The sequence below is a fragment of the Protopterus annectens genome, chromosome 1.part0, assembly GCF_019279795.1.
Source record: "Protopterus annectens isolate FY-2018-M chromosome 1.part0, PAN1.0, whole genome shotgun sequence".
NCBI classification, from domain to species: Eukaryota; Metazoa; Chordata; order Ceratodontiformes; family Protopteridae; genus Protopterus; species Protopterus annectens.
The window spans coordinates 617,136,242-617,159,601 of NC_056725.1; the positions used below are offsets into that span (position 1 = coordinate 617,136,242).

Below are 23,360 nucleotides of genomic sequence, written 5' to 3' on the forward strand. Positions count from 1 at the left end.
CTGCCTGATGTAATTTGGAATTTTGTTCCAAAGCATGGGGAGTCTCTTTGACAGGAATCTATCCCTCCAGCATGTTCTATTTATTGTTGTGGCGAGGTTTAGCTCACTAGAGCACGTGGCTCGCAGTGACTTGGATTTCTTTAGGTGGAGCATGTCCATCAATTCTGAGTTGGACATGGCTTTGTAAGTAAGGCAGAGATCACCTCTGAATAAGCGGTAACGCCACTGAGTACAGCCGGAGTTTTTTCAGTCGGGCTGCATAGGACATATGTTTGAGACCAGTAATCCTCTTGGTGAGGTACTTTTGTGGTCTTTCCAGCTGTTGGAAGTGTCTTGTGAGGTACATCCCAGATGGGGCATTGTACTCTATGATGGGTCTGAGTGACGAGTAGAGAGGCACTATAACCTCTTTATTTCTAGATGCTAACCCTTTAGTAATTAGATGAGCCACTTAAAAGGATTTCCTAACTACTTTGGCAATATGATTGTCAAAGGAGAGATTACTATCTACCTGGGTCCCCAGATATCTTATTACCTCTTCTGTATTAAGGGGGCTGCCACCTATGTGGTAATTCGTGTGTGTTTTGTTTTTCCCAAACAGGATGACAAAGCATTTTTTGGCATTTAGCTTGAGGCCATGACTTTGATACCAGGTGTCCATCTCAGTAAGGCCTTTTTGGAGGATGTCCGTGTCAGCCGGAGAGTCAATTATGGCTCCCAGTTTGCAGTCATCGGTGAACTTGGTTAGCCGTAGTCATCCTGTGTTTGCCGTTACTTCTGAGAAGTATATGCAGAACAGTAGGGGTCCCCGGACCGAGCCTTGCAGGACACCACTTGTGACCGGTTTAGAGTCGGAACAGGAGCCCACACTATTCTTACCGTGTCAGTTCTGTCTGTAAGCCATTTGGCAACCCATCTCGTGATGTAGGGGTTTATGTTCAGGCTGGTGAGTTTTTCTGTAATACAAGAGTGGGGAATGGTGCAGAAAGCCTTGGTGAGGTCAAGGTAGGCTCTGTGAACCACCTTTCCCTCATCTATGGCCTTGGTGACTGTATCAAAGAAGCCAACCAGGTTTAGTAGGCATGATCTGCCCTTAACGAAACTTTGTTGGTTTACTTTTTCTTGAATAAACATTTGCATTTCCTTCTTAACCTGTTTGGCAACAAAAATGTGTTGTTTTCCTCCAGGAAAAAAAATTATTCTTTAGATTGCTGAAAATAGTAGCTTGAGTCTCTCATCTGCCTCTCGACATTCCCTGATTACTGGGATGAATGTAATTCTTTTCTGCCTGGTGGATTTTTAATAATCCTTTTCAACAGACACACTTCTGTCTCCAGTGTTTAATATTTTCCCTTCTGCCACAGTTTTGTCAGGATAAACTCTTTCTGCTGGTTTGATTGCATCTTTCCTAATACAGGTGTTGGCTGCTTTCTTGCAACCAGGTTTAGAGCACGCACTCAGTGTGTCCTTTCATTTAACAGATCTTGATGTGGAATACTAGTCCATTTGCTTATTTGTGCTTTCAAAAAATTAAGTCTTGCTTCAGTTTATCTGGAACAGCAGAATATCTCAGGGTGTCCTTTCACTTCATTGTTGCAGTATTCTTTTACAATAGGGATACCCTGCCAAGGGCAGTCAGACTTCTAGCCAGTATACCAAAGCCTTTAGGTTACTTTAAGGTATGCCATACTTCACACACATGCTTTTATAGTGTATGGCTTAAGCATGAGGTCTGGATGTACCATCCTCAACTTCTTTGCCGCCAGCCTGAACACCCATCTTTTGATCGGCAGTTTGAACGCCCGCTTCATTGCTGCTTCAAGTTACTTTCAGATGAGTGTACTTTTGAGGTTTTTGCTTTATCTTTTTTTCTTTTGTTCGTCACTTGTGGGGTTTCATGTTACCCAGAAAGGGTAAATGCCACTGCAGGAGACAGATTCCCCATAAAGACCATCGTGAGCAGTACTAATTTTCTCTCTCTGTCTCCTATGACCATATGTCCTGTTCCATTTGTCAGGGTTTCATCCCAAAGACTCTCCATAGTTAGCTTTCCTTTTTGGCCCTGTATTTAGAGAACCAACATCTTAAGCTTTTAGTGAAAGACACTATGGAGGGAACTTCCTGCAGTGAGGGTCAGCCATCCATAAAGGTTGCCAAGAAGTCTGTCAAATTCTTTCACTGTAGTGTCCCTGCAGGATGTCGTGTCTCCTGAGACTAGTTAAAGCCCAGAGGATTGCCTGGCTCCTTCATTGGATTCCTCTGCCACAATCACTTCGGAGACCAGGTGGTTCCGACCACACACACCTCCCTGGTGGTCTTGCAGATGTCTGCTACAGATGTTCAAGGGTAACCATGGCTGATTTATTACTGAAGGGCCTAGGGGTGTTCCTCAGATTTTGGTAAAAGATGAAGTTCCGACTATGACTGTGGATTATCATCTGGCATCTGAACTTCTAAGTTTCACAGGGCAGACATCCCTTTGAAAAAAGAAGCAAAAAAAACAAAGCACATGTTTTCTATTCTTAAGGATCCGCAGAGTGAATGGCAGAATAATGTCTTCCAACTTGGTCCGATACTCCTCTTGAAATACCTAGAGAGCAGGATTCCTCTGAGGAAGAGGGGGATTCAGATTAGGAATCCCTTACCCGTTCATCCCAGATTCCTTCTCCTGTAGAATATAATTCTGAAGAGGAGTCGTCCACTATTCCTGACACTCCCTTTGAGGAGACTTCCTTCGGGGGCTCAATTTCCAGGCTGATGGAATTTTTTAAATGGGATGTGCCAAGGTTTCTGAAGTGCAGAAGAGTTATGAGCTTCAGCAGATGGACTCTCCCAGAACTTCTGCTGTCCCTCCTGTTTTGGCTGCCTTGTTGAATGCCTTTTCTACTGTGTCTAAGACTGCTGACTCCCAGCCTCCTGCCCCCCAAAAACTTAAGTTTTATAGGCTGCCTGATGATTGCAAATTCCTATATAGTCTTCCTTCAGCTGACCACTCTGAGGTTTGTGGCATTTGACAAGCCATCTGAGCTACTGCATTCTGTAAAGCTTCTTCTGTCTGATAAAGACAGCAGGACTATAGAAGGGATAGTTAAGAAGGTCTATACCTCTGCTATCTTGGCTTTTAGGGATGTCAGTTATCAGACCCATATGTCCAGATAAATTTTGGCTGCTCTTTCTCATGGCTGTCAGGTAAGTTCTGACCTTCCTAATTCTGAAGGGAACACTTCTGCTCTGTTCTTGTTGGGGACCTCTTCTGAGGTGGCTCGTCATTCTATTAAATGCAGTTATGATATAGCAGATGCTTCTTGGAGAGCTGCTGCTTTTGACTCTGTGATGAGATATTCCTGGCTTCAGCTTCCACCTTGTCTGATTATGTTAAGGCTAAGTTAATGGATGCTTCTGTGGATAACAAACACTTATTTGGTGCTGCTGATTTTAATTGCCTTCAGGATAAGGGCAAGACTTTACAGGAACTGAAATGTTTTGGTTTCGCCTGGGAGGTTGGTATGATGGTTAAGGTGTTTATCTTACAGACGCAATGTGCAGGGTTTGATTCTCACATGGGGTAATTGGCCAAGTTTAAAATGACCCACAAGGGTGTTAACCTGGTACTAATCTATGAATGGGGCTTAAAATGAACTGTGACCCACAAGGCAGGTATTCTAGTACTAATCTATGCCTAAATAAAGAAATTATCCTAATAAGCTTAGCTTTTTGTCATAGGCAGTCTTGCCTTCTTCCCAAGAGTAAAAAGACTCTTCTGCTAAAGCTACACAGACACCTGTGACACATAAACCTCCTTTTTCCCGACCAACCAGGTGCTGTCTGACTATCCTGTTCTTCTCCGTTACATTCTTTTTTCTCTTGGTCCTTCCCCTTCCTTCCCATTTTGGTTAAAAATTACTCAAGATTCCTGGCTTCTGACAGTTATCGGCCTGGGGAACTACATGGTCTAGAAATCTCTCCTCCCTTTCATGGGCATTTCTCAGCCCCCACAGGAACAGTTGGCTTTCTTTCCAGGGGTGCTTCAGGATTTTTGACTTGGTGAACAATTCAGAAAGCTTCAGTTTTTCAAACGGGGAAGGGATTTTACTCCAGAATGTTTTTGGTTCCCACAAATGAGGGCACTTTGGAGACCCATTCTGGACCTTTGTCATTTAAGCACCCTTCCTTTTAAATGTTCCTTCAGATTTTGTCCCCTTTGCTGCTTTTTCAGGCTTTTCTGGTGTCTCTGGACCTCAAGGATGCTTATCTTCACATTCTGATTCATCCCCTTTTCAGGAAGTGTTTAACATTTCCCTGTTGCTTTCTGTCATTTTCAGTTCTCTGCTTTGCCCCTTGGCCTTTCTACTTCCCCAAGGGTATTCACCAAATGCCTCGTTCCTGTGATTGCTTTTTGTAGGTTAAGTGGGATTAAAAGTCTTTCCCCACTTAGATGATCTCCTGTTTAAAGCATCCTCTCCTGAAATGCTACTGCAGCATCTTCAGTTCGGTACTTCCCTTCAGCAAAGCCTGGGGTTCACTATAAATTTCCACAGGATCATACATTTCTGGGGTGTATGATCCAGACTCTTTAGTGCTGATATCCCCGTTTCCTCCCAAGGCCTTGACTATCATTGTTTTCTTTCAACTCCTTCTTCCTCTGGCCTTCATCACAGCAGGGGAGTTTCTGAGAGATCTAGTTTTTATGGCCTCCACCGTTCCATTGTCCCCTTTTGCCAAACTCCACATGAGAAAACCTCAGTGGTTTCTAAAGTCAGTTTAGCTTCAGCATTCTCATCCCCTGGATGATTTAGTTACTCTTCTTCCATGCCTCAGTCTGGAATTTCAGTGGCGGATTCAGCAGTTGACTCTCAGTCCAGGGCTCCATTTTCAAACCTTTCTTCCCTCTCAGGAGCTGTTAACAGATGCTTCAGATGTGGTATGAGGAGCATCCTTCAGGTCTCTAAAGGTGCAGGGTCCTTGGTTGCATCAACAGAGGAAATACCACATTGTCAGATATGAGAGCTCTAATGCTGGCTCTTCAAGCATTTCACCCTCTCTTCTCTCTGGGGCCTCTTAAGGTTTTTACAGATAATACCACAGTGATGTGGTATGTCCGCAAGCTGGAAAGTAGGGGGGCGGGCTGCGATCTTGCCTCCTTTGCCATTTGGCTCTTCTAGTGTGGGAATTATCTGTGACACCAGTGCCCTGGCCCAGCAATCAAGGATCCTCAATCCTCACCACTAACACCAGTGAGGGGCATCTCCTATATGAGGAAACAGCCACAGTTGAAAGGGTTTAAAAATGTTTAATAACAAATTGTCAAAACACAAGACAATACTTTTTACTACACAGTGCTAGTCAAGAGTTCAGAGATCACAGAGAAATACTTAAAATAATTCAATAGTACAGTTCTGACATCAAAGAAAAGCACTTGGTCTAATCATTCCAGTTTCTCGCTATTTCTAAAAGAAAACACAAGTCTAAGATAAACTTACATATAGAGCAAGACAGTGCTGATGAGTTGGATGGTCCAGACAAAAATGCTTAATGCTTTGTGATTCTCTGTTTTTAAAATCACATTCCTGGTTCACATTACATCATTCTTCACACTTCCCTGGGTTTCCAGGCTAAAAGAAACTACATTTACATTCTTCACCTTTGGGCAGAAACCAGAGCAATAAAGGACATTTATGCATACAAATTCTGACCATTAACTCGGGCCTTAAAACAATAACAAGAATTCCTTCATCTAGACCGGCTGGTGCCATGTTTATATCTAAGGGTCACAACATGCTTTACTTGGTCAGTAGAGTGCACTGTTACATTTTTTTCCAGTTCCACATGTAACACTATTTTTACCATTTAAGACAGTCCTGTAGTTTACATTAATATTTACAGATGACAGAATTATCTCCAAAATTCTATCTGGCTAGGCGGGCAGCCTTCATCTATCTTCACCCAGTCTTCACACACTCTGTCCAGTATCGTGTAAGTCTTCAGACAGTTTATATTCCCTAAGGTCAGAACATTGTGGCAGACTCTCTGAGCAGGTCCATAACATCATCCCACAAGTGGGTGCTTCACAGGAATGTGTTTCTGGACTTTGTGCAGTAGTGAGGTACTCCTCAAGTAGATGTATTTGTCTCCCCTCTGAACAGATAGCTTCCTTTCTTTTGTGCCATATTCCCAGGTCCTCTGGTCTGGAATGTGGATGCCCTTTCTTTTTCCTGGAAGGGGATGTTTCTTTGTCTTTCCTCCCATTCCCCATATTCCTAAAATCCTGTTCATAATGCAACAGGAGGCTCCCAACATCTTGCCGGTGCCTCACTCTTGGCCTGGACAGCATTGGTTCCCTCTTCTGCATTTAGCCAAGGGCAGTTATTACAAGTTACCTCACAGGGTGGACCTACTAACGCAAGACAAATCTCCTCTATTCTCACCTGTTCACTCTTCAACTGATACTGTGGGTGAGAGGTTTGTGATTCCATACAGGCACCTTTTTTTCTGAAGACCTCCTACAGGAGGCCAGGAAGCATACAACTAGGAAATCCAAGTGGAAGAGGTTTTCTGTTTGGTGTCTTTCTCATAACCTGAATCCACTTTCTGTGGATGTTTCTTTGGTTTTATCTTAGCTTTGTGAACTGCTCAATGCTGGGTTGGCTTATTCTTCTGTTAAGGGCTGTTTATCAGCTATATTTGCTTGTCTGCCTGCATCATCTCCTCTAGCTTCTAGATTTCTGGCTAAAACGGTTTCTTAAAGGTGGCCTTCATGTTCAGCCTCCCAAGAAGCCTGTGCCTACTCCCTAGGATCTTAATTTGTTTTAGAAAAAATTGACCCAGGCTCCTTTTGAGTCTGTAGCTTCAGCTTCCTTGCATCCCTATTCTTGGAAGACTGTACTTTTGTTGGCCCTTACTTCTGCCAGACTGGTATATGAGCTTCAAGCCCTTATGGCTTGTCCTACTTTTTTGGCCTTCCATAAAGACAGGGTATCCCATCGTGCTAATCCTGCTTTTATACCCAAAGTGGTGAATGAGTTGTCTTTTAATTAGTCTGTTCACTTATCCACTCTTCCCTTCTCCACACTCTGCTAGTGAGAAGGTGCTTCACACTTTGGATGTGTATGGACAACTCTGATCTTATTTGTACAAGACAAAGATTTTGTGTAAATCTGATCAGCTCTTTGTTTCATTTCATCCTAGATAATTTAGATTTATCTGTTTCCAAGCAAATTATTTCTTTTTAGATTTTTAAGGCCAATTCTTTTTGTTATGGCTTCCATGGCAAGAGCCTTTTGTGTTCTGTTAATGCTCATTGTACTAGAGCTGTGGCTTCTGGTGCTTTTTTTAAGGGTTTGCATACTAACTCTCTTCTTGAGGCAGCTTCCTGGACTTCTGTGCATATGTGTACCAGGCATTATTGTAAGCTGGATGTGATATCCAGAGCTAGAGCCAGCTTTGCTAGGGTCATTCTTCCCGAGTACCTAGATAGCTCTGCTGGTCCACCCTCCTTCCTCTCTTCTTGAGCGTTTACACTCGCCCTGATGTTCTTCATGTTTCACTGTTGCAGTCATTACATTTGGGTAATCTGCTGGCAGGTTGCCTTCAGCGCGCCTGATTAACAAAGTCTTGGGTCCTGCGTCGGTTGCTGTCCCTTCTTCCATCAGGGGTATAAAACATGCAGCTGACGCCATTACATCAGTTTTTCTTGCCGTGCGGTGCCCGAAGCAGAAGCAGTGTGCAAGTGCCGGTCGGCCGACCGACACCTGAAATTTTCGTTTTCGAGTTTCAGAACCAAAGTCTTCAACTTAAAGCTAAGTACCCCATTGGGGAAACTTTTTTTCTTGTTCCTTACCGATGTCAGTAAAAGTTAATAATTGCATTACTTGTGGGAAACAAATACCTCCTAAAGATTTTCATCTGTACTGTATTCCTTGCCTAGGCCCTGACCACAATGTACCTTGCTATCAGTTTTGTGCTTTATTTAATCAGCGCACTATCTTGCCGTCGGTACATTTTTGCCTTTAAATATTTCGGTTCTCAGTTTAATTATCCAGAAATGACATCTGTTAGCCATCAGACTACTGGAATTTCAAAAAAAATGCAAAGATAAAGACAGAGACAGGCCGTTGAGGTCCAAAACGGATGACGCTTCTCCTAAACCAGTCGCCAGTTCGCAGGTACTCGGTGAGTTGCTTTTGCAGCCCGTGATACCCGCTACTTCTGACTTGCAGGCCTCTACTGAGACCCATTCGGAGTCCGGTATGCCGCAAGAAACTTCAGCTGTGGAAGCCGCGGATGTCTCTACCTTGGATGGATCCAGAGTCGCTGTGCAGGCACCGGCTTCTGAAGGTGTATTCAGGTCTACAGACTTGCATATCAAACCAACTCCATCTTCAATCCCAAGGCCTAAATTTCGATCTATGTCGAAAAAAACTATGCCTAGGCCACATGTTCAGGCCCCTATGCCTAAAAAACAAATGATCAAAATGGCTGAAGATCTAATTACTCTAATCAGGGGTAGTCAACCCCCACCCCCCCCCTTCAAAGAGTCCTAGGCCAGAGCTTGACTATGACTCTTCTGATCATGATTCTGTTTCTTATGACTCTTCTAGTGACCTGGATTTGTCCATGCCTACTTATGAGGATTCTGATGCAGAGGATTCCATTCCCTCTGCTTCCACTCCTGAGGCTTTTTCTTTTGGTGAAACTTTACATGCTTTAAGGAAGCATTTCCAATGGGAAAGTCAGGAATTCTCGGATTCAAAAAAGAGGCATAGGGATTTTCTTCTTTTACCTCAGCATAGGCCTTTGGCTATACCTCCGGTTCTAGACATTGTTGATGATGTGTTTTCGGAATCCAGTATGGCCCCTGATTCCCTGCCTCCAGCTCCTTCTAAACCTGACAGATAATACAGGGTTCCTGAGTTCCACAAGTTTCTTTTCAAAAATCCTGTTTCAGATCCTGAAGCCATTTCTCAAAGGCCCAAGGGCATTAAGGCTTCTGCTGCTAAAAATCCTGCCCCTTCTGATAAAGACTCCAGGGCGCTGGATAGATTGGGTAAAAAGGTTTATACTTCTGCAACCTTGGCAATCAAATGGCTTTAAACTGTCAATTTCATATGCTAAAATATCAACAGCATATCCTGGGACTGCTTAAACAGAAAATGATGTTGATTTCTGACTGTGTGGAAAATAAAGATTTACAGGATTTATTGCATTCAGCTGAACAAGTTGTAAAACATACTTTGCAATGTGGTTTTGATTGTTTAGAGGCCTCTTGCAGGGATGCCATTACTGGGTCTGTGCTTAGAAGGCATGCTTGGTTTAAGGAGCAATCTCTGCCTGATCATGTTAAAGCAAAATTGTTGGATGCTTCTTTAAATCAGGACCTCCTGTTTGGCTGTAAGGCTGAAGAAGTTCCAAAAAAGATGTAAGATAAAGCTAAATCTATGCAAACATTTCTTACAAGTGCAACCTCCAAGATTTAGTAGGCACTGGCCTACTAAGAACTGGTCCTTTCCAGCTCCACTCAAGCCAAATACAGACACACCAAAAGCACCAGGTTTCAGTCCCAAGGGACTCTCAGAACTTAGCAATGGGGTGCTTCCACTTCTAAATCTGGAAATAACAAAACACCCCCCCTATGGTAAACAGTCTCGATGAATTTCCTTTAAAATTACCTAGCACTTGCCTTTCAGCCGCCCCTTTGGGGGGAAAGGTTGATCTTCATGCCAAAAACTGGCAACTCATAACCTAGGAAAAATGGGTTTTAAATAGTGTCCCAGGGATACAGATTTCATTTCCACACGTTGCCAACTCCAAACGGGTGGCAACACCTGCCCCCAAATCAGTGGGCAGAGGCTCAGAAACAAATACTTTCCCTCTTAAACATGGGTGCCAGAAGAGGAAAAGGGACAAGGTTTCTATTCCAGATTTTTCCTGGTTCACAGAAAAGGCAAATCATGGCATCCAATTCTGGACCTGTCAACTCTAAACACCTTTCTGGACATTCCAAAATTCTAGATGCTGACTCTTCACCAGTTACTTCCTATGCTAGGCAAGGATGCCTGGTTGGCAACTCTAGATTTAAAAGAAGCTTACCTGCATATCCCAATCGGCGAGTCTTGCAGAAGATACCTACGCTTCAAAGCAGGCTACTTGAATTATCAGTTCTCTGCACTGCCCTTTGGCTTGTCTACTGTGCCTAGGGTATTCACAAAGTGCCTGGCTCCAGTAATTGCATTTTGCAGGCAAAGAAATATTCAGCTATATCCATACCTGGACGATTGTCTAATTCAGGCAGAAAACCAGGCCATACTTATAAAACATCTGGCATTTGTAAAAAGGGTTCTAAATTGTCTAGGGTACACCGTAAACGAAAATAAATCAAAACTGGTACCCTCTCAACAGAATACATTGCTGGGTGCAAGCTTTAATACAACTGCCCAGATGGCTTTCCTCACGCCTGAAAAGCAAATTAATTTGGTAACTTACTTCAAACAGGTGGCCACAAAAACCCTGCTATCTGCAAGACAAATACTGCAAGCTTTGGGGTTCATGGCCTCCTACATTCTTCTAATTCCATATGCAAGACTGCATATGAAGAAAATTCAGTGGTACTTAAAAAGTTTATGGTGTCAACATTGTCACAGCCTGGAAACAATGATTCCTGTCATACCTTGCTACGCCTAGAGTTCCTGTGGTGGGCAGAAGCCTGCCACCAAAACAAGGGACTGCCATTCACTCTACCCCCCTGCTGCCCAAACCCTAACTACAGACGCATCAGACTATGCATGGGGGGGCTCATCTGGCAGGGAAGTGCATTCAGGGCAAATGGAGCCCAAATCAAATGCACCTATATATCAATCAAAAATAAATGTTAGCTGTACAGAATGCTCTGACAGCCTTCAAGGACTACATTCATCCAGGACAACTAATGGTAAAGACGGACAACACCACGGGGGTACACATTCCTACCCCCTCTGCAGACTAGCCATGGCATTGTGGAACACGGCCTTGAGCTACCAAGTGCAACTACAAGCTCAATTCCTGCCAGGAAAACTGAATACACTGGCAGATGAACTAAGCAGAAAGCTCATGGACCACACAAATGAAAACTGGAACCATGGATTTACAACTTGTTGACAAGCAAATGGGAGAGCCCAGACATAGATCTATTTGCTTCCCCCCAGAACTACCAGTTGGACAAATCTTGCACAAGAACTCCTCATAAAAAAGCCCGGAAAGTGGATGCTCTGTCCTTCAGCTGGAAAAACCTATCAGTCTACGCCTTTCCCCGTCTGCCTCTGCTCTCCAAAGTTCTGCTAAAAGTCAAACGGGACAAACCAAAAATTGTTTTGATTGCTCCACACTGGCCACGCCAACACTGGTACCCACTCCTGTGCAGTGTCACAAATTTCTCCATGGCACCTGCCTCAGACACCTTCCTTACTGTCTCAGCAGGGGAACCAAATTCTGCACCCTCAGTTCCCAACATTGAATCTTGCAGCTTGGCTAATCACTTAAATTCATCCTTAGCATCCCTCAGCAAACCTGTGATGGATGTCTTCTTGGAGGCAAGAAGACCTAGTACTAGAAAATCTTAATGCTGACAAATGGAAAAGATTCTGTGCCTGGAATCAATCTCAAGGGATGAGCACAGCTGCGCCCAATTTACCTCAGATTTTGCAATACTTAACTGAGGTGCTTCACAAGGGCCTGTCTTTTTCCTCCATTAAAATCCACGTCTCAGCCATTTCAGCTCATTACAACACAGAACCTCCCCTCTTCTCTCATCCTCTGCTCAAGCAGTACCTCAGAGGGGCCAAAAACTTGAGACCACCCAGGAGAGCTCCAACTCCTGCCTGGGACTATAACTTTGTATTGGAGAAACTCACTCTACCTCCTTTCGAGCCAGCTGCTACTTTAGACTTTAACATTTCTTTCTTGGAAAACAGCCTTCCTTTTAGCAATCACTTCAGCTAGAAGGATATATGAATTACAGGCCCTTATGGCAGTGGAGCCTTGCATCATCTTTCATGCAGACAGGGTGTCACTCAAGACCAATCCATTATTCATTCTCAAGTTAGTATCCAGTGTGGCTCTTAATCAGTCCATTCATTTGACAACTTTCTTTCCCAATCCACTGAAGGGGGGGGCAGATTCTGCATTCATTGGATGTGCACAGACAACTTAGATTCTACTTGGACAGGACTAAATCACGAAGAAGATCTGAACAACTGCTGGTAGCTTTTGCTGCAGGGGCAGAGGGGAAGGATATTTCAAAACAAACCATTTTTAAATGGATAAGCCATTGCATTCATTTCTTTTTTGAATCTTTTGGTGCCCAAGCTGTTTTTTTGCACTTAGCTTGTGCAATCAGAACTGGGCACATTTGGGAGAGTGGCCAGTTGTCACATTCCTGGCAAGATATAACCCATACATTCAAGGCTCCAAGAGCAGTAATTTATTTGAATATCTTCTATTATGGTAAGGTGTTTTAGGTTTTTTGCACAGCTGTACGTTCTGAGAGAGAATCTGAGGTCAAAGAGGAGTGGCTGTTTCATGTCTTAGAAGACTAGACGTGGAGTTCCCCAAAAAAGTCTAGAAGGAACTGAGTACACAGAGTGGGCTTTCAGACTGTGCTGACAACTTAGATTTTTTGCTGACTGATCTTTAGTCTTGAATCTGAGATCTCAAGTTGAGTGATATGTTTAGATAAATACATGCCAAAATGTGCATTATATTTGGTAATTGCGGTGAGGAGAGTAAAGGGGAGTTGAGACATTGTGGATTTAGTGGATATGTCTTGGGAATTTAGGTGACCCAGCTTGTGGGCATTCCATAGTACTGTGGGGACATGATGGTTAAACGATAATAAATTATTAACAAAGAGTACTTAGTTCCCTTATGACAGTGTCTGCCTGGAGGGGGTGTGTCACCTATATGGCATGTGAAAAAAAAATTTTGATTACCAAAATGAACTGTGCTATGCTACAAGTTAACATGATCCAACTCATGTTGGAGCAGTTGTCAGTCGAATATTGAATAACACCAATGTTACAGTCCTTTGTAAACTTCAGTAACCATAGGCCTGAAAGCCTTAAGAACTGAAGGAGCAATATTGAGCTCTGTGGTACACCACTAGTAACTTTTAAAAGTATATATATATAAAAAAAAAAGTGGTACCTGCGTCTCTAACTACATGGGCTTTATTAGTATTTTGACTAGTAGTTCCAGGTAGCATTTTGTAGCTTAAGCTAGAGTTTACATTTTTACTGTTTGTTGCCTTGATTTTATTTGATTTAATGTCTAATTTAGCACACTAATCCTTTTAACTGTGACTGTACAGTATTCTTAGATTCATTTGAATTTTTTTTCCCACTTAGATGTGGCTCCAGGCAACAGATCTTCCAAAGGAGGTATACAAACACCTAGCCTACTATGTACCCAAGATCTACTGCACTGGACCCAACCCAAGCATACTGGATGACAACTTGATAGTACAACATGTTCTCCTAGGACCACTGGAATGGTATCTTTGTGGTGAAGATCCAGGGTTAGGATTTCCCAAACTGGAGCAAGCTAACAAATCATCTGATCTTTGTGGACGTGTTTTTAAAGTGGGAGAACCAACCTATTCTTGCAGGTATTGAAGATGAATATACAAGTTAAATCTCCAGGAAAAAAAAATTTCGGTCCTGTAATGCTGTGTGTTGCCCTTTTGTTTAGTTTGGTCTATAACTGCTGCCACTGTCATGTACATCTTAATTCCTTTTTTCTGCATGAGGTATTGCTGCCTAATTACCTTGGAGCACTACCATTTTGTAGATCTCCTACAGAGGGTTATTTCAGTTTTACGTGTTCTCTGTCTCTCTCTCTCTTTTTTTTTTTTTTTTTTTTTTTTTGCCATTGAATTTTCATGATTTTTTTTTACTTTTTCAGGTCTTCATTTCCATATTTAATATGGTGGGTTGGTAGAGTAATCTGTGTTCTACAGCCATCTAAATGTGAAAGAAATAATGCTTCCCCATTGACCATTTATAATTTGAATATGTTGAACAGTTAAGTGTGGCCACCAGGGGATTCTTTATCTGCCATTCTTTGCCATGTCACAGTAGTAGAGCAGAAAATGTCAGTGTTTGGAGACCAGGTCTGTTGCATTCTCAGGCATTCCCACTCTGGACAATGTCAGTAGCCTATCTTTAGTGTTTGTGTGTGTTGTGGCCCTGTACACCCCCTGCAGGCATTAAAAAAACGTGCTTGATGTAAGAGGCGGCTGAGATTTTCTTTTTACTTATTCTAATTTCCTTTTAGAAGTCAGTCACACTGAATAAAGCTGCTTGCTTTTCCTATCCTTGGTGCTCAACCCTGGCTTCTGTACATCTAAGTCTCATCTGAGCTGATAGACAAAATCTCCAACCTTTTCCTGGGGTAGGCAAATTGGCATTCTATTCTTTTTTGGTCCTCTTTGGCTTACTTCTCCAGTGCCAAAGCATATTAGTTTGACTTGGATGAAATGCGGCTTTAAGGTCTTCATCCTGAGGTGCCATGGTGCCTGTCCTTTCTCTGTCTGGCTTGTCTGTGTTGAGTGGTAATACCAAAGCTGCACCAGTGTAGTTAATTGGCACTGTTGCTTAATGAGATAATTCAAAATAAATATAATTTGCTCAGCATAATTAAGGTGGAACTCTTCTGGTTTATGTAACTATAAAGCCACAATTTGCTGTAGTTAAGGGTTGCTGAGTTTGAATTTTTAGTTTCTGATGCCTGATGCTACCTGGTGGTTTCAGTGTTACTTGGATTGGATACATGTTGCTTTATTTGGTGGTTGAGGGGAGGGAATGATGAATGAAAAAATCAGTTGTTTGGAGTGGCATTAAGATTGCATGCATCCTTTAACTTGGTGAACAAGTATATTGTTGGCAGTTTGCCAGAGTAGCTTTTGGAGGCGATTGAGCTGCCTGTCCTCCTTCCAGATGGGTGAGCTGCTATCTGCTGCTCACACTTTTTTTTTTTTGTTTTCTGTCATTGGTCCCTCCCACATTCAGTGCTGCTAGTGGAACAATGGCCATCTTGGCTGCAGTTAGGGCTTTTTATGCCTGTATGAGTCTGGGTGTGTAAATGCATACCTCTCAACTGTACACATTTTTGCAGAATGTCCAGATTATTGACTCATTTTTGGTGTGTTCCTCATAAAAAAAAATTTTTGACAAATTACTGGGATGATCTAAGGATTAAAGTCACTAAATAATGACATGCATTTGAGATTCAGACTTCATATCCTCCACAAAATGCATGCCATCCCAAATCCTATTATTCTGGCAACTTTGAGTTTAAAAGAGCAATATTTAAAATGTGCCCCTGTTTTTGGGTCTTTGTCCTCCCATTATATCAGGCTTTGTCCAGATTTTTTGCGCTAAGAGGTTGAGAGGTATGTAAAACACCATTGCTTATTTTTTTTTCCCATGGCCTGGATTGTTCCTACCCTTTTTAAGGATTTTTGTTTTCAGAAGCAAAGTTGAATATCCACTCTTAGCACTACTTTTTGTTTTAGTATTACACTTGTGCTTTTGCTGATGTTCCACCAAGCTGTTTTTTTTTTTTGTAAATCATTCAGCATACTATTTGCTTCCAGTTAAGTATGCTCTATCTTTATCTTAATGCCCATTGCATTGTGTGGTGCCTTTTCTGTAAAAATGCACTGAAGGGCTGACTTCAGAGAAGCAAAAGCTATTTCAGTGCATGCTCTTAATGTTAATTTTTTATGTTTCACATTTTGAGCATGCTGTGTTTTAACAACATAAAAGCAAGCACTACAGCTGGGAGCAGTAAATTATATTTATGCATCCAACTGCATCTCTGTTCAAAACCATAAATATTATCTGTCATATAAACTGCCGTATGTCTTGAATAAGCTGATCGGAACTGTTAATGGGACTCAGAGCGTGACTCTTTCAGGACTCAAATCCTGACATTCCTTAATTCAGTTACAAGGTTCTCTGCTCCATTGCATTGTTTTGCACTGTCTTCGTAAATGATGGCACAGCTGGCAGGGCATACTTTCAGTTTTCCAGCTCAGTATCACAAAGCCAAATCATAATCGCATTTTTCCAGTTTTAATAGGGCTGGGATTCTGTAGTTAAAATACATCTGCTTCCAGTGAATGTTGAAAAAATGAATGGAAATTTCAAGGCCTGTGAATTTTTTGTTGTGAATGTGCAAGCTGCACAGGCAACAACTCAGAAACACAAACACATTTCAAGCCATAAACTGTTGCAGAAGCATGCATTCATTGCCATAAAAGTATTCAGTTTTGCAGAAATGTCCCATAAAGCAGGTGCAAAGCTGCTGTTGCTGTGAAAAGTCCTCCATAAATCCAATGATGTAAAAAGTTGTGACAAGGTAGTGACTGGTCACGTTAATCCCTTGTGCATCTTTTTTGGCTGACTTGCCATGGAGTAGTCATGATTTGTCATTGAATTGTCACTGGACTATGGCTTAGAAGGATAAAGCTCTCACTACTGCCCAGGTCAGGTGACCAGAGTTTGAATAGCATATTTGGTGCTTAATACAGCTGGTAGGGAAGAATGAGCATGACCATCTTTGTGGGGGGAAGGGCAGCTGGCTTGCTGATGCTCCCTGCTAAGTGGAGCCTTAGTCATAGCAGTAGACCAGTGCAGGAAGGATGTGGGCTGTGGCCACCCAAGGCAGTGATGGTAGCCCTTGCTGCCAGTTGTGAAGTGTGCACATGTGTGAGGCTTAGGGGCATAGATTATCCTTGCAGTGGCATAGTTGCACATGTCACCACTAGGGGAAGGGTTAGAGTCATAACATATATCCTCAGCTGCTGGGATGCCAACATGGACGCAAGCAGCTCTCATAGCTGTCTGTACAATGGCTTTCTGATGACTCTGGGAAAACATCCTTTTACAGCAGAACAAATGGGCTGAGCCTCTTTAGGAAAGGGCTTGATGGTTCGCAAGCATAGGGGCAAAAAGAAGTGGGAGAATTTTTTTTTTTCTGTTGAGCAGTCATGCAGACAAAGCCAAAGTCAGAAGTCGTTGTAATGTAGACATTATGTAGTGAATGCTGTTCATTCATTGGCAAGACCCTGGTGGGGGCCTCTTGTTTTTGTCAGATATTCTTCAGTTGACAAATGCATGGTAACTGGTGCCTAGTAAGACTATGTAGAGAGGGCCTGGGGAGACTATGCATAGAAAAGGGATCATAATCGTTAATGTAAAATGAGTTTCAGTTCCTTTCAATCCATACGTCTCAGCTGCCCAGGTTTTGGTAGAGTTCTGCTGCTCTTCATAAAATGTATTGGTGAAGATATATAATTGCAACGTAGTGTAAAGGCATTTATGTTATATTCAAGGGTTATGGATTTGGTGTTGTGTAGCATATGAACCAATTGTCTGTTTTGTAGTATATGCCGTGAACAATTTGCTGTACATATGCTGTATTTTTACTTTGGTGATTATTTCAACTGCTTAATGATAAGAGTATTTTATTTAACTTTATTTATAGTTGTTAATTGAGGTTGTACTTTGATTTCCATGGATCTTTTTTAGACTTGGTCTGGGAGTGCTGTCTGGTTAAGTGACTTGCTTAGAGTCGCACAGTTAGGCAATTGAGACTGAGGAAATCAAACACTGGACCACAGAAAATGGCTCAGTAACACCTACACAATCCTATGTGCCAAATATCAGACATAGTACAGTTCCTGGTTTTGGAATTATTACTTGTCAAGGTTGTTTAAATTTTTCAAGTTGTTTCGTTAAAACCTGTGTCTTTGTACTGAGGTTAAATATATTTAGCAAACTTGTGAAAACCTGTGTTATCTGGCTTCTAAGCTCTAATATTCAAAACCCTCTGTGTTGGATCCTTTGCTTGAATTTCATCTTTCCAACAATCCATTATATTATCCAAAAGTTACTGTGCTCTGTGGAGTGACCTCTAATTACAATGATTCTTGGTGGCATTGTGCATTGACTAAAAAATGTCACTCCTGTTCTCTAGGTTTTTGAAGTGCACACTTTCTTTTTCTTGTCACTGTTAATTCCTTCATTTGCATGCATTTTTAATGTATATTTTTTGATTGCTGAAACATGTCTAAATATTTTGATGGTGGAAGAGTCCCTTTTAGTGCTTCATGGGTATGCTGAAGTTTCTGCACCTAGGACAACTAAAGAGGATTAGCTGGGGTTCAGTCCTCCCAACAGGTGGTCCTAAATTTTTTTGTGGTGCCTTTGATCCTGCCAGGGGCAGGCTAACTCCAAATTAATGTAGGTTTGATTCCTTTTCATTCCTTTGTCTCTGTAGAGGATTTGAGTCCTGAGAGTGTCACACTCTTGTTCTCCTATCGGGAAAGACATTTGTTGGGAGTTCTATGTGCCTTTTCCTTGATTGTTCAGCTTGACCTTAAATCTGCCAGTCCTTGTCTGTGGTGACATCCTTCATCTGGATGTGAATCTGTGGTACTTGGGGCAATGGTTTTGGCCTCCTGCCGTCTCTCCAAGGCAGCCTAGCTGTGTTTGTCAGTCCTTGTTGAGCCACTGCCAGAATATGCAACCCAGGTGTGTGAGCGCAAGCATTTGCCTCTTTGCAGGAGCCAGAGCTGCTGGTGCAGGATTTCATTCTTGAGGGTGCCATACTTAGATGCTGCTGAGAGGCCCTACACAGTCCTGTTGTCATTTATACATGGACACATGGTTGAGCATGGACTGTGGTCTGCTCAGCATGCAGTGCACATTTGTCATGGGCTAATTTGAATTTGTCTGTGTTCCTTACTTGCTGAACACAGGGCTCCCTCTCCTGTTAGTCAGATGAGGAGGGACTTGGTTACTGAGATAGGCAAAATCCTTGATAGGCTGAGTTCATTACATGTTTTACAAGTACTCTCCTCCAGGAAGTTATTTTGACATAGAGGGTCTTGCATGGCCTTATGGTCAGATTTACCTGTAGAGCAAAGCTGTTGTGTTACCTTGGCTGTCCAACTTTGAAAACTAGAACAGCCTTTGAAGTTACGTTGGAAACATGAAAACACTCACTGTATGTATGTCTGTGCCTCAAAGGATTATCTGTCTCTGGCTTCTGATAGTGTTGATTGATTTAGTATCTAGGCAGCTGAAGGATGGCTTTTTTTAATGGACTCTCCATGGCCTGCAGCAGCACCAACGGCCACATGTTTCTTTGTGTGGCCCTCTTAAAAGACAGGTTTTGTTAAGTGTATTTTTTGCTGTGTTATAGCTCAAATTTCCCTGCTTTGTGATTTTATGACCAGGTTCTGGTTCTATTGCTAGAGTCTTTGGGAGTGCTTGAGGCTCTGCTTTTGATCACATAGGACCTTCTTTCAAAACATGTTTGTGGCTAAAGTGAGTCCGGCAGATGTTCAAACTGCTGGGTGCTGGTTTTAGGTTCAAGTCTCAGGTTTGTGGTATTCCCACTAAATCTGTGTGGGTTTGCCTTTGTTCAGCCTTGCTGTCCTTGTTGATGCACAGTAGGTAGTGTTGCAGTTTGCTTTACTTGGCTGTTTTCTTGCTCTTTAAGTATGAAGGCTGGTCATCCGGCCCCTCTTATCACGGGGCACTTGAATATTTCCCCTTGCAGAAGGTCTATTTGTATACTGGTGTACCATTATTTCTAGAGTTGGTTTCCATGGTGATTATCATTCTTGGAAATTAGATTCTTTTGCCAGGTGTTTGGAGCTGCCTCCCATTTCCTTTTGAAAGTGGGTTAGGAGGAGAGTGGTGGTGCCAAAAACTGGTCATTGGGTCTTCAAGAGGAGAAGCACTCTGGAGCATTGTTTTTTCAGTTTTTGGTGGGTCTGGTCTCTTGCTGGGGGTCAGCAGAGTTTGGAGAGCATTGTAGTTGTGGTTCTCTCGCTGTTGGGGAGATGTTCCTGTAATAGAGACAATTCTTTGTCTTGTTGTAGAGTTCAAGGATGTACTTTATCCTTGTCTTTAGTCCTCAATAGTCATCTAAATGTGTTCATATTTGGTTTCCAGTCTTTGAGTAGTTCTGTGAATCCTCCCTGGGTCTGGCTAAGTTTCTTCCCCTATTTATTTTCTGGTAACCCATATGGCTTCTTTCAAGAAAGATCACCCATGTATGTGCAGTAACAACCCCCTCCCCAGGTTCCACCCATGCCTACCAGACGTCAGTGCCTTAAGCTGTACTTTATGAATATTCAATACTTCATGGCACGCTGTGCTTTAATATTCGTAAGATTTTTCCTTACAACCATAGCGTTCACCCTTCCATCTCCAGAATGTGGAATATTGTATCTCTTACAGCTTACTAGCTGCTTCAGCTGTGAAGTTCACTGGATAGTTAAAATGTATTTTATTATAAAAAAAAATATTTTGCTGAATTAATGTGATCCATTATTATTTACAATAGATAGTTGAAAAAATCCTAATACTGAATGTGTGATGTGCCCTTTCAGTAGGTTATGATGAGGAACATGGACTTTTTAAAAATTCAAAATGAAGAACATCTCTTGTAATGAGGTACACTTGAGAAGTGTGCTTAAAATATAATTAATGTAATATTAATCTCTAACAAAAATAATTCTCAAATAGTCTAGTTAAAATTTTAAAACACCTTTAATTAAAATACCTACAATAAAACCTGTGTAGTAATATTCCACAAGGCAGAATAAACTTTGGCTAAGCAGGACACTTTTTAATCCTGACCCTACAGTGAAAATGGATGCAACAGAACAACACCACTTCTTGCACACTTGTGCATCTAACTAAAATGGAGCTTTTTACAACAGAGTTCTCTTACTTTATAACTATTCTGTTAATGTGCAGAATTCAAATTATAATCCTTGCCACCCAAGCTTGTTGGAATACGTCAATTCAAAATGACATCTGCACTGCAGTCAAATGTTGATACCCACACCAGAAAAGTAGAACAGAAATAGAGCTATGACCCCGAAGGCTAAAAATAAAGCATTTTATTAACTGGTAAGCGCTTTCGTGCTGTATGCACTTTTTCAGACCATAAAACAACTTAAATATGTCAGTTAATTACTAAAAACACCTTATCCTTTAAATCATTAATTAAAACATCAATAAATCAAACTTCATGGCAATGCATACGTTTTAATGTCGTAATTTACAAGTTTTCAAAACAGGTTTCAGAGAAATACTATCATTAAGGCCAAAGCCTTTGCCTGCCTGCAAGGTGATAATCTACCTTAAGTCATCCTTCTCTGTTTTATCACTCAAACATCCCCTCTAATATTTTTATTCATAAGCTGCAGCACCATACATTGAAAAATCTGCCTGATATTCTCCTTAATATGTTTAAGTGCACTTGCAACCACATCCCTTCTTATATCACCAAAGGTGCTCAAGAATTCTTTCCTTCAAACTACTGTTGGTCTTACCAATGTAGTAGCAGGGACATTTTCTACAAGTCACTATGTAAAGCAGATCCCTAATCTTGCAATCTTCATAGAATTTGGTGCAATTTTATCTTCATTATGGGATGAATAAAAAGGTTTTTGTTTGAGATTGAGTTACAAGCTTTGCAGATTTGACATGCAAAAGTCCCCATTGTATTAGTTAATAGCCTTGTCTGTTACTATTATTATTACTGGCATAGCATAATCGTTTTTAAAGATAGTCCATTCTTAAATCTAAAAGATGGTTTCTTACCCATGAAATTCCTTATCTGCTAGCAATATTGGCCAGTTTCTTTTGATGTTACACACCAAAGTCACATTACTAGAACCTGATAAGGGTGGGGGTATTAAAATGGATACGTGTTTTTATTTAGACAGTATGTACAAACATGATCTGGCTCTGATACCTACTGTGAGATAACCATGTAAGATGTGAAGCGTGTGATTGGGAGTGTATATAATGGCCTTTATGATTTGTTAATGACTGGTCAGTTGTCTTATGAATTATAAATGTATTTTAATATTGAGCTAGTCTTGCCAATAATGCATGGCCTCCCAAAAATACACAAACACCATAATGAGCTGCCATTGAGGCCCAATGTTGCAGAGCAAGTTTGGTTGACTGAACCACTTTCAATTTATGTTGAAGACAGATTAAAATTTGTTTTAGTGAAGGCACCAGCTGTTTTAAAGGATACGGAAGATTTTTTGAGGGGTCTCTGTGGATGTGTTAGCACTTTGAATAATAGTTCAAAGTTGATCTTAGTGACATTGGATGCTTGCCCTCTATTCACAGTAATACTCAATGAATGTAGTTCAAAAGAAATTGTAAGTTTTCTTACTGACAATAGTAATTATTCTAGTAAGCAGATTACCTTAATTTGTAGTTTCCTTAGCCTGATATTAGAACACAGTGTTTTTGTATATAGTGAGTATTTTTTGCAAAGATTAGGTGTAGCTGTGGGTACTGCATATGCCAGTAGGTATGCCAATATGGTTATGGCTTTATGGGAAGCTGAAAATGTATTATGAATGAAGTTATTAAGCCAAATATTGTATATTATAGGAGATTTGTAGATATGTTTTTATTATGGCAGGGGACTGAGGAGCAATTGAATGAGTTAATAGGTGTATTGAATATTAGTACTAAGTTTTTGAAGTTTACTGTGAAATATTCATATGATTGCATAGATTTTCTTGATGTATTAATTTTTAAGAACACTTTGGCAGTTTTGATACCAAGGTATACAGAAAACCATGTTGGAAGAACAACAAATTGCATCGTATGAGTATGCACCCGGGTTATGTGTGTCGAACTGCAGTAAAGGGGCAGTTTCTGAGGGCACTGAGATTGCATACTAATCCAGTAGAATTAGAGAATGTTTTTGAAGTTTTGATTAATGAGTTTGGTGAAAGGGGTTCTAGACAGGATGAAATTTGTGACTCTGCTCAACAGGTGTGAATGTTAAAACTTGCAGCAGGTAGACCGTATTTTTTGCAAGGGATCTCAAACTTGCAATAAAGTAAGGATCAGTTTGACTTACTGTAGTAGTGTAAATTCAATGTGTGAAATCCTCAGAAGAAACTGGCCAATATTGTTAGTAGATGAGGGGATAAGGAATTTGGTGGGTGAGAAACCATCTTTCAGTGTTAAGAATGGACTATCTTTAAAACTACTATTATGCTATGTCTATAATATTAGTAGTTATAGACAGAGGGCATTAACTTATAGTGGGGACTTTTGCATGTCAGAATTGCAAAGGTTGTAACTCAATCTCAGAAACTTTTTTTTATTCATCCCATAAAGAAGATAAAATATGACACCAAATTCTATGCAGATTGTAAGAGCAGGCATCTTGTTTATATAGCGACTTAAGAAAATGTCCCTGTTAATATGTTGGTAAGAGCAGACGTAGTATGAAGTAAAGAATTGTTGAGCACCTTGATAATCTAA

The 23,360-nt window shown here is 41.3% G+C and overlaps 1 protein-coding gene across 3 annotated transcripts in view; it reads left to right on the forward strand.

The window, feature by feature from the left end:
• The window catches only part of UBR2 (ubiquitin protein ligase E3 component n-recognin 2), a 5,196,118-nt gene that overhangs the window by 91,444 nt on the left and 5,081,314 nt on the right, over positions 1-23,360 (forward strand). For all 3 annotated transcript variants that reach the window (XM_044061864.1, XM_044061881.1, XM_044061872.1), the window contains exon 2: positions 13,374-13,633. In XM_044061864.1, coding sequence (XP_043917799.1) covers positions 13,374-13,633 — 260 coding nt within the window. The remainder of the gene's footprint in view (positions 1-13,373; positions 13,634-23,360) is intronic.